At 39.6% G+C, this 14,955-nt stretch overlaps 1 protein-coding gene across 14 annotated transcripts in view; it reads right to left on the bottom strand.

Annotated features, from left to right (window-relative positions):
- Positions 1-7,073: 7,073 nt before the first annotated feature.
- LOC117270903 (DNA (cytosine-5)-methyltransferase 3A-like) overlaps positions 7,074-14,955 on the bottom strand; it is a 72,610-nt gene continuing 64,728 nt past the window's right edge. For 7 of the 14 annotated variants that reach the window (XM_078173934.1, XM_078173933.1, XM_078173935.1 and 4 more), the window contains 7 exons: positions 13,166-13,311; positions 12,872-12,986; positions 12,588-12,736; positions 11,205-11,290; positions 11,019-11,088; positions 10,367-10,485; positions 7,074-8,485 (listed from right to left, as the gene is read on the bottom strand). In XM_078173934.1, the coding sequence (XP_078030060.1) occupies positions 8,344-8,485; positions 10,367-10,485; positions 11,019-11,088; positions 11,205-11,290; positions 12,588-12,736; positions 12,872-12,986; positions 13,166-13,311 (827 nt within the window). In that variant the 3' untranslated portion in view covers positions 7,074-8,343. The remainder of the gene's footprint in view (positions 8,486-10,366; positions 10,486-11,018; positions 11,089-11,204; positions 11,291-12,587; positions 12,737-12,871; positions 12,987-13,165; positions 13,312-14,955) is intronic. The other 7 variants (XM_033648893.2, XM_033648894.2, XM_033648896.2 and 4 more) reach the window with 3 other exon arrangements.

The raw sequence follows: 14,955 nt of genomic DNA, 5'->3' as shown, positions 1-14,955 counted from the left end.
AATGAACATTTAGTTAAGGGGCAACAGCTCTGGTGGATATTCTTGCAGTCAGCATGCTAAGCGCACGCTCCCTCAAAACATGTGTATCATTGTGTTGTGTGATCAAAAGGCACATTTTAGAGTGGTCTTTTACTGTGACAACTTCAAAGCCCACCTTTGTAGTAATGATGCTGTTTGATCAGCATCTTGATATGCCACACCTGTCAGGTGGATGGATTATCTTTGAAAAGGTGAAGTGCTCACTAACAAGGATTTGAACAAATTTGCAGTAAAAATGTTAAAGAAATATATATCTATTTGGTGCATAAAAAGTCTCAGATCTTTAACTTAAACCTGTGAAAAATGGGAGCAAAAACAAAGATGTTTCAAATTTTTGTTGAGTGTATTTAAATCCATCCTGTTCTTCAACACACTGGAAACACTGGGCTGTATCTTATTTAAAAAAGAAAAACATACATCATAACTTTCAACCCCACAGACATACACTGACATTAAGGGTGTACGAATTTTGACTTCTACATCTACATAAATTAAGTGGACCAGGTCCTGCTGATGTGTTATTGTGTGATTTGATGTCAGCAACCTTTGTCAGAGGAAACTGACATCAAAGACATAAAAGAAAATAAAACCTCAAATTGACAATTGTCACCTTTGACTGACATGAAGGTAGATAACACCGAGCCTTTAGACTAAATCACAAGAAACAGTCCTTTTTTTATTCACGGTTCATTTCTTACATTGTTCAAGTACAAAGTTAAAATGCCTTTTAATTAGTTCATATTCATACAAGAGTAAAATAATAATAGTGCCTTTTCATTACTACGACAAACTTAAATACAGTCATTGTAAAGACAAACTTGATTTATACTCCTAACAATATATTTTTCTTATTTTCAGATAAAATTTTAGCACCTTTTGAAACACCACCATGTCCTCCTCTTTTCCTAAAAGCTCATCTTTCCTTTAGTCCATGAGATGAGTGTCTGCATGCGCCACAGCATTGTATTTGTACGTGTTGTGCATGTGTCTCTGTGTTAATAACAGTGTTCTGTGTGTTGATGTGTTTGGAAGTGTATCAGTGTTGAAAACAGCGCATCACTCAGCCTAAAAGCTGTTGATAGGCGAACAGAAACATCATCACCGAGTCACCCATCGTTTAAAAATATCGACTCCATTCCTTTTCGCCTCTGTCCGACTGCACTCTCAAACAGGTACTTGTTGAAATTACACGAAATTATCTGAAGTTCTGCTGCTGAGCCGGTGGTTTACAACTTTTTTGTTCGGCTTGTGAGCCTTTAAGATCAGCAGCAACTGGTCGTAACCGCTCGTAACATGTTGGTGAACCACGAGCAACCTTGATATGTCAGGGAACTCAGCTTATTACAATGTATGATGTTAATGTCTTTTTATGTTCAAGATATAAATTCAAAGACAAGAAAGCATTTCATGTCTTCATCTTCTCAGACATTTCATAATCAGAGTTAAAAAATTTCAGATATAAGAGGAGCTTCTTCTCTTATTTGGTTAAACTGCATCTTCTGTAAAGTCCTACAGAGTGGGGCTGGTCAATATATCAATATTATATCAATATTGTGATATGAGACTAGATATTGTTTTAGATTTTGGATGTTGTGACATAGTACGTGTTGTCTGTTCTTGGTTTTAAAGGCTGCATTGCAGTAAAGTGATGCAATATTCTGAACCTACCAGACTGTTTGAGCTGTTCTGTTCTGTTTTCCCTTAGCCACTTAGTCATTATATCCACATTACTGATGGGTATTAGTCAAAAATCTCATAGTCAACCTGACAATATTGTCATAATATCAAGGTATTTGGTCAAAAACATTGTAATATTTATTTTTTTCTATATTGCCCAGCCCTACTACAGAGCACACTTTTGTTTTATTGTCTTGATTCCTTTAATGTGTTGTTAAAAAGTGGATTCTAACCTCTTAAAACAAAGCAATGCCAACTTATCACATGTTAACTTTACTTAGTGTAGATGCAGTTTGTGAGCAGTTCAATAAAGAGTGATTTTTGCCTGTTGTCTTTGTCTCATTAGGAAGAGTTTTATGGGTCACAAGAAGGTCAGAATATCCAATATTTTACAGGAAAAAAGCAAAATAATGGAGTAAATGTATTAAAAACTGAACAATTTTCTGTGAGGTGTGTTTTCTTTTCCCTTAAATCATCTACTGAGCCCCTTAAGAGTTATTTTAGGAACCTTTGGAAAGGTTTTAAACCACTGTCAGCTATTTCATTGTTGTTTGTATGCCATTTAGTTGTTTTTATTGTGCAAATCAACACAACGAAACACTGTGCTGAAGATTTTCCCTTCTCACTTTGTTTCATTTGAAGGATTTTTTTAGAAGTGTGGAGGGGTAAAACAAAAGCTGGAATGAAAATGAATCTGCAGCAACAACAACGGTTTTAATAACTGATTGATCATTTAAAGTGAAAAATGATCTGGCTCCAGCTCCTCAGATGTGAATATTAGCTGATTTTCTAAGTCCTCTACGATAGTAAAAAACAAGATGTTTGAAGACCTCATATTTGGCTCGGTGGAACTTTAGATTGGTATTTTTCACTATTTGAGGTTTGTTTTTAGCCTGAACGATTAAAGGAGCAGTGTGTAGGGTTTAGTGGCATCTAGCAATGAGGACTGCTTCAGCGTTTGTTGTTCAGGAATTTTTAACCGGGAGCTGGTCTCTTCCTCTACAAAACAAACAACCCTGTGATTTAAACTGGTAAAAACACTGAATAAAGCAGTTTCACGTCACAAATCAGTGTTCCTTCTACAATTTTAGCTCGTCGCAGATGGGCAGCTAGCCCAGAACCTGCTAACGTGTGCTCACCTTTTTTCTCTGATAACCTAAGATCCAAATGTTCAGGAGGTTTTACCAGGAGCCAAATTATCTGCAGAGGTCTCCTCCTCTCTAAAACAAGTGGACCCCGTGTTTTAAACTGGTAAAAACACTGAATAAAGCATTTTCACTTTTCAAATCAGTGTCTCTTTAACGCTGCTTGTCACACAATGGTTACTAACTACGATGGTCAATGCGAAACTGTGAATGGCCTTATCTAGCACCAGTGTTTGGTTTGTCCATCCTTGGCTACTGTAGAAGCATAGTGCCGCAAAATGGCTATCTATACAGACCCACTTCCTATGTAGATATAAATGGCTTACTCTCAGGTAATGAAAACACAACAGTTCTTATTTTTTCAGGTGATTATGCACCAAAGAAAATATGGTTATTATATTATATTCAATTTCTGCCAATATACCCTCCAAAATCCCACACACTGGACCTTTAACCGAGAAAAACTCTTACTTGATCAGTAAAGAATTGTTGCTAGCACTCTTAAAATAGATAAAACTGCCCAATATTTCAGAAGAAGTCTGAAAATGTTAATTTGGTTTGAATGAGAAAGCTCTCGCTCAGATCATACTGGGTGTGATTTTTGTATATTTATTGATTGATGATGTTGGTAGTTCCAACTCCATTACAACACTACCTTCGGTGTCATTTCAACTCGCTCTTGTTTGAGAGGAGTGTCCTTTAGCTCATCAGTTTAACAATTTCTTTCCGGCATCCTTGGGTACAATAGAACAAGTCACTATACTAACTGTAATATATGCTTTCTCTAGCCTCTCTCTCTCCCCTCTAGGCTGAGACAGAACTGAACTGAGCACCAACCTGGAACAGTACACACACACAATAACAGATTATTATTGTAATTATTATTACCATGATTATTATTATCATTACTCCCTAATCTAACATGGAATCGGAGATTACACTGACTGACTGACATGCAGCACCTGGGGGTCGGGGAGTGGGAGGGGTGGGGGTGGGGGGTATTTGGGAGCACCAAGCAACGCAGGGTGGATGACGTCACGCCCTGCGGCGCCGTGGGAAGCCTGGTGGCAACAGGCGGTCGGCTAAAACACAGTGTGTATGCATGTGTGTTTATGTTGATGTTTTGTAGCGAAAGGAGTTTAGAGCAAGCGTGAAAGTCTGCACTGTGTTTCCAGCAAATGTGTGTGTGCGTGCGTGTGTGTGTGTGTGTGTATGTGTGTGTGTGAGTAACCTGCAAGAGCACTGTAAAAAAGAGTTTTAAGAGTTTAAAAAGCACCTGAAGGTTGGTTGTAGAAACGGAGCGTAAACATGATGGACAAAAACTATTGAACCTGCTGGTTTATTGTTGGTTTTTGTAACTGTTTGTGCAGATGTGTGTGTTTGTTTTTGTGTGTGTGTGTGTGTGTGTGTGTATATGTGTATATGGGTGTATGTGTCAGCATAGACTGCATGTGTCCAGTTGTTAGCTGGTATCTGAGGAAGGTCAGAGGATCGGAAGGCTTCCTGGAAAAAGATGGTCGTCTGTGGACCAAAAGCACCAGACTGAAAGAGATGTTTTCTCAAGAGACAGCCCTGTGTAAATAAAACATCGTGACACACCTTCTTTACTTATTTCTGTTCAAGGTCACAGAGCGGCTGAGTTCATCCCAGCATGCATTGGGTACAAAGGCAGAAGAAACAACCCAGAATCAAGTAGTACAATTATATCTGTGTGATATATTACCAGTTATTTATACAGGGCTATCTGTTTCAGTCGTAGGAAGTAGAAAACCAGCATAGTTTCTACAGAGTAAAGGTCTGCCTCTGGTTTCAATGGATGTCGCTGCGATTGCCGGATGACATTTTGGATCCCTATGAAACAAAGAAGGAGCATAACTGCAAGAGCTGGTGGACTTTTCACTTTTTAAGCAGACAAAAAAGGGCAACATTCTGGCTGAGAAGACAAGAGAAGCTGTATGGTAACAACAAGGGTTCAGGTTTAAATGAGTTCATTTGACTTTAGATGCTGCTTTGAGCAAGACTATGAACTCCCTAAAAAGTCTTTAGTTTGGTGTTTCTCAGAGGCCGCGCTGCTCTGGAGGCAGAAATAATCTCACTGGGTGAATTTAAACTTGTTGGGTAGAGCCAAAGATATGTTGGTTTTGTAGAGCCGTTATAGGGACAGTGTGTTTTAGAGGGACATATTGGCATCTAATGGTGAGAATTGCAGCTTGCAACAGTGGAAACATTTTTTTTCAACAAGAGACCTCTTCTTCTCCAAAACAAATGGACCACGTGATTAAAATTAGTAAAAAAACACTGAATAAACCAGTTTTACGCTTAAAAAAAAATCTGTGTTTTTCTGAGCCAGTGTTTGGTTTGTCCGTTCTGGCTACTGTAGAAACATGGCGGTGCAACATGGCGATCTCTGTAGATGAGGACCTGCTCTTATTGTAGATATGAATGACTCATTCTGAGGTAACGAAAACACAATTCTTATTTTTGGGTGATGTTCTACACCAGAGAAAATTCCATATTTGCCAATACATCCCCCTAAAACTTACACACTGGACCTTTGAGAGACAGGAAACACTTGCATTTTGACAAAATAAAAGTCTGCTTGTTTTAAAAAAAATCAAGAAATGTCTGTGAGAAAACATGGGCATGTAAGGGGTTTTTGAGAGAAAGGTTTTAAAATGAAATTAAAATATTTCACTCTCGAGCATGGTTAAGGAGTTTAAAATGAGCAATTATGCGCATATAACGTAGGTGCAAGGCTGTCAGAAAACAGCATACATGAAGAAAAAGTAATGCCTGATCTTTGCCAGGTCAAAATGTTTGAGAAACAGAACACACCTGCCATGATTGAGCTTGTCAGCCTACTAGTGTGCATAATGTATAAGTGTAAGTGTGGTTTCCACTTCTCAAACACTTTGACCTGATGAAGTACGAACAAGATGTTGTCTTTATTAAACTTTTGTGGCATGGAGAAAGTGTGAGGGCATTACTTTTTCTTCATAAGCTGACATTTTGATACAAAATCCAGAAAGCCCACACTACTGCAGTGTAATATCAGAGTCCTAGATAAGGTCTGTATTGTATCTCTATCTGTCATGAACAATATATATTTTATATATAAACAAAGTTACAGTCTACAATCCATTTGAAAGGTTAGCAAACTAAGCATTAAATGATATTGGCAGGTATTCATGATCTTTAAAGGTCACAATATTTGCTAACAGCGGCAGAGACGGTGCATAATCACTCTCATGATGGGTAAAAACAAACCAGGCTACATAGAAAGACTATCTCATGTCGTCTTTTCACAGTATAACTTTTTTTCTGGACTTTGTCTAAGGATTATTTGAACAGAAACTTCCCTCCGGTACATCAACATGATAAAATAGTGTCCTTTTTCACTGAAACGATCCCATTAAGTCGGAGGTTTGGTACAGTATTATGACATCTACGCTCCAGGTTTACTGGGAATAACTTTATGCAGACATGAACTGTTACATCCAGCCTCAGCTTTGGGTAATGTCTGTTTACAGCCTCTGCCAGGCAAACAACATAATTACTAAAGTGACATACAGTATTATTCCAATTTTGCACCATTAAGAACATCACAGTAATTCGCGCGACAGTTAACAGTAACCAATGTAACACAACAGCACTTTTACAAATGTTATTGACATTAGTTATTGACACCAAACACCAGGGAATAAAACCCACTCTTACAATGCTACTATTGTGCAGAATATCACAGCATATTCACCTAAGCATGAGCTAACCTTAATGTACACTTACAGCCTACAATTTTGCAAAAACCACTGAGAAATAATATATTTTTAAAAAGCAGACAAGTGCTAGTTGATACTAAGTAGGTATTATGTTTAAAGCTGACTTCATTAAGTCTTTATTTCTTACAGTTTTTCTAATCCAGTGACTGCTGACACAAAGGATTGTTTTACCCCAACATTAGTGTGTGTCCTTGTTATGCACTCTCTTTACACTGGTGTGTTTGACCACTGGAGGGCGCTCTGCACAATGAAAATTCACAGTTACAAGGCTTTACACCATGATACTGACTATGATACTACTTTTTTAAAAAAAAGTAAAGCAAATTCATGAGGCCTTACTCTATTTTTGTTTTAGATTATGTTCCAAATGAGTCTTGTTTTAAATTATTTTATAATCAGTTCTTTATTTTTGTTATGTTTGATTTCCTTTCTGATTGTCAGTGTCTAGAGTGTGTCCCGTGTATGTTTGTGTGTACTTATAGACTCCAGGAAGACTAGCACCATCTTTAGTGGAAGCTTATGTAACAAATACAGCATCGCAAACATTAACAAAGAGAAAACATAATCCCAAACTGCTGCGGCATCCCAAAACTCACTCTTATATTTCAGTATTTCATATTGCGGGAATCGCTGACATACTTAAGACAAAAGTGGTCTTCCTCAGGGGAAGATTCAGACCTATTTTGGTGTTGTTTTGCCACACAAACGTTTGTTTTTGTTTGTTAATTATTTATAACTCCAGAGCAGCTTTTCCACCAAGAACACTTAACAAATTATAATCTGATTTAGTTGTAGTCATGTTAAAAAAAGGCTTCATATGAATCTGTCTGATCATGGTTACCTTGTTTTTCCTCTTGAACACTCTCCTGCACACTCTCACTATATTCCACAAATAAATAGATCTAGAAAATTCCCCTCTCTTGGCCGTTGTTGCCTCCACCCGCTTGTAAGCATTTGGTTTAACTCCGTTAGGGACACAAAACTGTAGCGATTGAAACAACCAGAGACCGTTCAGTCTCCAAGAGCACCAAAAACTGTAAAAGTGTTGTATTAAAGTGGCACCATTTGGACTCTTATCACTGCCTGACCAGCACCACAAGCATTAACTGGTGTGGGTGTGTGTATGCATGTGTGTGTTTGTGTTTGTATGTTCATTGCACTGTAATACACCAGCAGCACTGTCACTATGCATGATTACAGTTAAGTGTTATGGTTCAGAGAGATTCACTGGTGTGTGGATGCACTCAGAGGGATGTTAGAAACAGAAAGTTGGGACATCTTTGTCAGTTTTGCGCCCCCTGGAGGTTTGAGCTCCAGCTGCTGTGACACAGTAAAGCCAGAAGACACCAGTTTCAAGGTCGGACAGGAAGTCTGTGTGTGAACATATACAGTACAGAAACCCTGCACCAGTACATGTGTGTGTATATATCAGCAAGGTAGCACCAGGGGACTAAGTTCAGCCAGTGGTCTACATGGGATCTAAGGAAGCAGTCCTTTACAGTGTGTGCATGTGCATATATGTGTGTATGTCCAGTCATCTGTGTCATCCTGTTTCAGCCAACCTTCACGCACTAGCTGTATACTGTGTGTCTGTCATTACATACTGTTTGTGTATGTGTGTGTGTGTCTATATAGGTGTGTGTGTGTGTGTGTGTGTGTGTGTGTGTGTCTGTATCTGCATGTGAGAGAGAGTTGGTGCGTGACTAGTTGCAGGCAAAGTACTCCTTGAGTGGGGCGAAGAGGTGCCTGATGACGGGGACGCTCCAGGAACGTCCCAGCAGCCTTTGCCTGGCCAGACGACTCATGTTGGACACGTCGGTGTAGTGGACGGGGAAACCAAACACCCTGGAGACACACACACACGACATTTGATTGCTTTAGACTACATTTGATTAAAATGAAACAATAAGTCAATCAACAGTCGATTAACATGAAGTTAATCAGCAATTATTCTCATATTAATAAATTGTTTATTTTTTTAAAGCAGAAATGTCAAATACCAAGGCTTTTCTCTGTCCTGTTGTTTTGAACTGTGGGTCAGATGGTCAACTTAAAGACATCATTTTGGGCTATGAGATATTGTAATGCACATTCGTTACTGTTTTGTGACCTTTTGTACACCACACAATTAATCAATTAGTCCAGATAGTAATCGATAATGTAAATAACCATTAGTTGTAGCCTGAGTATAACATAACACTGAGTACATTAGACTGACATAATGTCAGAGTGAGCACCATTATGTCCTTTGTCCTTTGTCGTCTTATTACAAATGAGACGACATTTAATGTAATGGCAGATGTGACCAAAGTAGTGCTGGCTCTAACATTGCTGACAAGACAGAAGTCTCTAGTGCACCAGCACTACGGGCCCCATGATGTGGGAGAAGTGCTGATCATCTGAGCAACTTTATACGCAATAGTTAAACGTTTTTGGCTCTTTATCAATCCATAGTCAGAATGTTCTTTAGAGTTAACTGCTCCAAGTAGGACCCACGGAAAGCCACTTAACCCTTGCAGACAATTAAAGAGGACACCTTGACCTGCAAACAAGGTCAAATATTTTGATCTATTGAGGGTTTATATTTGTAAAACTTTTTTGGAGCAGTGAAACGTGATTAAAAAATCCATGAAGTCATCACAATGTGAAGTCTATGAGCCAAGCCGAAACTTGTGGGCGGGATCAGCAGGAGAAACACTACTGCGCATATTCAGTGGGCTGCATACTGCGAAAGTAAACCAGGAAGTTAAAAACTCCATAGGACTGAATAGGTGCCATTTTGCCATCTAGTTATTATTCAAATCTATGCTCCAAGTGGCCAAAATTGTCTACTTCTTCTTCTTCCTTGTGTGGTTAAGGTTATACCGCTGCCTGTGGGTTTGGTGTGCTCTTGACAGCGCTACATTTGTAATTCTGCATTTTCATTTGGACAGCGATTTTTCAGAACAATGTATGTGGACAAGAATTTTTTTGAGAATCAAGGAGGGAAATATACCCGGGTCCATGTGGACTAGGCCAAGACCAGACAACCCTATCTAATATTTTGGTTTTTGTCTGTTTCAAAAAAATGTGTTATCTTAATACTGGGCATAAATTCAAGTGCAAGCTATAGTGCAAACTATTTATTGGTTTATTTTTATCTTTTTACTTTCAGAAGCTGTGCTTGGGACCTTGTTAACTGTAAACTGTAATGAAAAAGTAATTTTGGATGTATAGGGTATAAAAAAAACAAAGTGAAAATCAAGCTTGGTTGTTTTATTTTTGGTTAAAATCAGTTAAACAGCTGTAAACTTGGAGAGGATTTTTGACTAATTCATTTTTAACTCCTAATATATGTTTAATGGGGACCTCTCCAAATGTTGCACAAAAAGACACAAGACTACAGTTTGTTCTTCGAAAATTAACTCACTATATCAGGTGCTTCATAAAGGAAAGGTTTAAAGAAAAAATACACACCAAGACAGAACTGGAAAAAATAAATTAAAAAAACTGTCAGCTAATCAGTAGGTACACTCTAACACTGAGTTACATCAATGCCATTCACACAAAGTGCATCAGAGAACAAACAGAATCCAACCAAACTTCACAAAAGAATCCAGACATAAACTCAGATGCTAATATTTATCATTCTAGGAACATGCTAACATAAAATTAGATGGACTTCAACATACACTAGCAGAGCATGGACAGGTACACATACACACACACAAACACACACCGCTGTACCTTTCCATCTCGGTACACCAGAGGATGTCCTCCTTGTTGTCCATGAAGACGGGGAAATGCTCGTCTTTCCCCTGCTTCACAGAGTTGGAGCGTGTTGTTATCGTACGCAACTTCTCAAACTGGAATTAAAATCCAGAGCCAAACACACACACAAACACAAAGAGACAGACAGACAGACAGAAACACACACACACACAAACCCTTTTTAATCCTACAGCTGTCCTCCTTATGTACAGCAGGTTTCTATGATACATCGTGTATAAAGTCATCTTCAGAGGGTTATTTGCTGAAGAGCTGACTGACAATTCCTCTTGCTGGAAGAGCAGAAGTGAAACTGTAGCAGCAGGAACATGCAGTAAAAATAAACATCAGTGGGTACATGTTTGCAGAATTAGTCCACAAAATTAAATATAAAGTATAGAACTGTATATGTTTCTGGCAGTTGTTGCAGGCTTATCATTTTGTTATTTGACACCACTGAGAAGGACTTTTGACTTTTTTTTTTCACCAGTTTTTGTTTTTCTATCCATCAAATAAAAAGTAACAAATATTTCCCACATTTGGCTTTTTTACTTTCCAAACTTGTTAGATGCCATATGATAAGTAGCACATACACACACACTTATGCACACACGCTCACGGGGGTGGATACCTTGGCTGTACGCCCGTGCTCAAGACAATCTTGCAGTTCCAGCTTGTCATTCGACATGGCTGTCAGAGGTCTGAAAGGTGCAGGGAAGAAATCAAAACATGTAAAGTAAGTATATCAGGCCTGGCTTAAATCAGCTTTGACTGACCTGTACCCAAGTAAATGGAAAGTGTGTGTGTGTTGTATCACCTGGACATGCCTGGCAGGTTTCCCCAGAAGTAGCGGGCTCGGTGGGCAGCAGACACCTCCTTGGCGTCAATCATCACTGGGTTACACTGAAGAGGAGCAGCAGGGTTACTTCCTGTGTCACTAAATATGAACATCTACTGTCTGAGAGGGCGACTCCTCCAAGTGTCATACTGTGATTATTATCATACATAGACCCTGATGTTTTTCTGACATGAAAGAATCCTTAAATAAGATAAGAAAATTCTTTAAAGTTCGTTAAGATGTTTCTTCCCCTGATAATTAAATGAAACAAATGGCAAAAGGCATATTGCTGAAATCCAAATTGAGCACTAAGGCTTGCAGTGTGAACGCAGCCAAAATGCAACGTAAAGTGGGTGGTTTATATTCCCTAGCAGAGCAGTAAATCTGCCTGTGACTTCATATGTCTTCTCTCTCCTGCCTCATTCACCACTCACTGGTTAAATGTGTGTGATCCGTTGGAACCTTTGTTTATACGCATGTATGTTATAACGTACACTGATCAGCCAAAACATTAAAACCACTGGTGAGTGAAGTGAATAACACTGATCATCTTGGTACAATACATTGTTTTGCAGGGAAACCTTGGGTCTTGGCATTCATGTGGATACCACTTGACACATAGCACCCACCCAAACACTGTTGTGGATCTAGTACACCCCTCTCATGGCCACGGCGCTTTTTGCTGACAGTGGCCCCCCAAGCAGAACAATGCGCCATGCCACACTGCAAAAACTGTTCAGGAATTCCCTGAAGAACATGACAAAGAGCTCACTGCATCGACCTGGCCTCAAAATTCCCCAGATCCCAATCTGAGCAAGCATTCATGGGACGCTCTGGTACCCCCGATACACTGTGGGGCCATTTTGGATCAGATTCTGCTCTGACATGTCAAGGCATGGACACAGGACCTCGAGGGAAGTTCTGTGGAGTCTGGTACTGGGGCACTGGCAGTGGATCTTTTACAACCTGTCGGTTGTGAGGTGGGGTACTGGCATGTCCTATGGATGCTCGATCAGACTGGGATCTGAGGACTTTGAAGGCCAGGTTGATGCCTTGCACTCTTTGTCACATTCCTCGTGCCATTTCTGAGTAGTTTTTGTGGTGAGGCATGGTTCATGTTCTGCTGGGGGGGGGGGGCACTGCCATCAAGAAGTGTTACTGCCATGAGGGAGGGACTTGGTTCACAATGGTGTTTGGATGACTTAAGTGCTTTGGTGGCATCCACATGAATGCCAGGACCAAAGATTTCCCAGCAGAACATTGCATTGTAACAAGATGGTCAATATTAATCACTACATCTGTCAGTGGTTTTAATGTTTTGGCTGATCGGTGTATACAGTGGCTGTGTTCATGCTGCTGTACCTCTAGAAAGCGGGAGATGTCCCGTTTGTCACTGACTCCCATAGCTACCACGTTCTCAAACAGCCAGTAGAACGGACGCTCGTCGCCCGGTTTTGGTCGAGCCTCGTGCAGCAGACGGTAAAACTCGAAAAACAACCGTCCAGTTCCCTCTGTTGGAGGAAAGAGAAACTTTAATCTCCATGTTTCCCTCCACATAAAGATCACCAGTGCCTCTGAGCAATTTCAAGTTTTTTAATTTTTAATCAGCAGAAAAATCTTACACCTTAGTGTAACGTTCAACTCACTTAGATTCAAAGACAGCCTCTTACCAAAAAGGCCTTTCCTTGCAGGGTTGACTATGGAGAGGTCGTTGCAGGGGCTTCCTCCTATCACCAGGTCGAATGGTCCCCACTCCTCGATCTTACAGCATGGGTCAACATCAGCAAAAAAAGGGTTAAAAGAAACAGTTTGGTGGAGTGAAATATTCAAAAACAACAAGCATGTTAAAGAAATCAACATTTCCACATCATGCTGTGTTTACACTTTGATGTTACGCATCATTATTATTCTGCCTTAAAGCACGGAGGAGTTTCACTCACATGTTTGCGTGTTACATTGCGAACGTCACCCACATACATGATGCGACCCTGGTGTCGGACCATGCCGACAGTGATGGAGTCCTCGCACACCTCAGACGCCACGTACTTGTCAACCTGCATGCCCAGATCCTTCAGCACCAACAGACCTGAGTGCACACACACACACACACAAATACACAAATTCATTCAGTTAAATGAAGATTAAAAACTGAAGGAGCGTTCACTGCAAAATGATTCATGTTGACAACCACTTAATGAGACCTGAAACATTTATTTTTCTCAGAACAAATAAATCATGTGGCAGTATGAAGTGGAATAATTCAATATGTTTCTCTTACAGTCTCACAGAAAGATCAAGAGCTAAATTTTACTAGTTAAACGACTGATTTGTCGATAAACAAATTAGTCAGCGACATTTTTTAAATGCATTAATCATTTAAAGGGAAATTTCAGTTTATTTCAACCTGTCTCCTATCGTCCTAAATTTGTTCCAAGTGACTAGTGACATAAAAATAATAGTTAGCATGTTAGCCGTTAGCCTAGATACAGCCGGGGCGCGTAGTAGCGTCAGACCTGTTAAAACGTAAGTGAACGGGCATACTTCAAGTGCAAAGTTAGTCCACTAAACAAGCTTTTTTTCCACAAAGACCGCCTCATATCATTAGTCAGAGAACATATAGAAAACAACATTTAAACGTGTTGTCTTAACTTACCGGTGTGCCGCCATGTTTGTTTATCATCTAGCTCTGCTTTCCAAAGCACGGCCGAAATATCGCAAGAACAAGCAGCGATCTCATACCGTGCCTGAAATCTCACGAGCTCTAGATAAAGCCCAGCTGGATACTACTCCAGGTGGAGGTGTGTCATCCTCGGTCACATCCAGACTTTGAAAATAAGGCATGTTGTTTTCTATATGTTCTCTGACATTTATCCTAATGATATGAGGCGGTCTTTGTGGGAAAAAAGCTTGTTTAGTGGACTAACTTTGCACTTGAAGTATGCCCGTTCACTTACGTTTTAACAGGTCTGACGCTCCTATGCGCCCCGGCTGTATCTAGGCTAATGGCTAACATGCTAACTATTATCTGTATGTCACTAGTCACTTGAAACAAATTTAGGACAATAGGAGACAGGTTGAAATAAACTGAAATTTCCCTTTAAGTCATTTATCTAATTAAATGTAAAACCTCAGTTTCAGCTTCACTCTTTTTTGTTTATTGCTTAGACAAAATATATTATTTAAACATGGAATTATAAGCTTTGGGGACTTGAGCTTGGCATTTTCAATATTTTCTGATGTTTTAAAGACAAAACAGTCTTGCTTTGGTCCAAATCAAGAACTTATTTTGTCACAAAGTTGCATAATTGCCTAGAGTTGGTTCGTGTTCTCACGGCAGCATTTACAAGCAGACCAGATAAAATGCCTTGCACGAGAAAGCTGCTCTTGATTGGTCAGAATTTCCATGTGGGAAAAATCCAGGAAGTAAACAAAACGTTGAAGAAGAGTACACTTGCAAGATAAATGTGACACTTTCTAATGTCACAATGGAGGGACAACTACGCAGGTTGATTTTAGCGCTGGTCATCGTGGACTATATTGCTGTCATTGTTCATTTTAGTCAAACCATACAGTTTGAAAACGAGGCACGGCTCCAACTAGAAAACAATGTTCTGATGCACTGGATGTGCTGAACGTGCATATTAAAGCAGTACAGGAGGAGGTGCACATTAATAATCCGCCAGGACTGTAACATGCTCATGTTTGCTCAACTGTTATTTGCAGTCCTACA

The sequence above is a fragment of the Epinephelus lanceolatus genome, chromosome 13 (assembly GCF_041903045.1).
Source record: "Epinephelus lanceolatus isolate andai-2023 chromosome 13, ASM4190304v1, whole genome shotgun sequence".
Taxonomy (NCBI): Eukaryota; Metazoa; Chordata; class Actinopteri; order Perciformes; family Serranidae; genus Epinephelus; species Epinephelus lanceolatus.
Note: the sequence above shows the minus strand (reverse complement) of the source record. Positions and strands in the feature narration are given on the sequence as shown.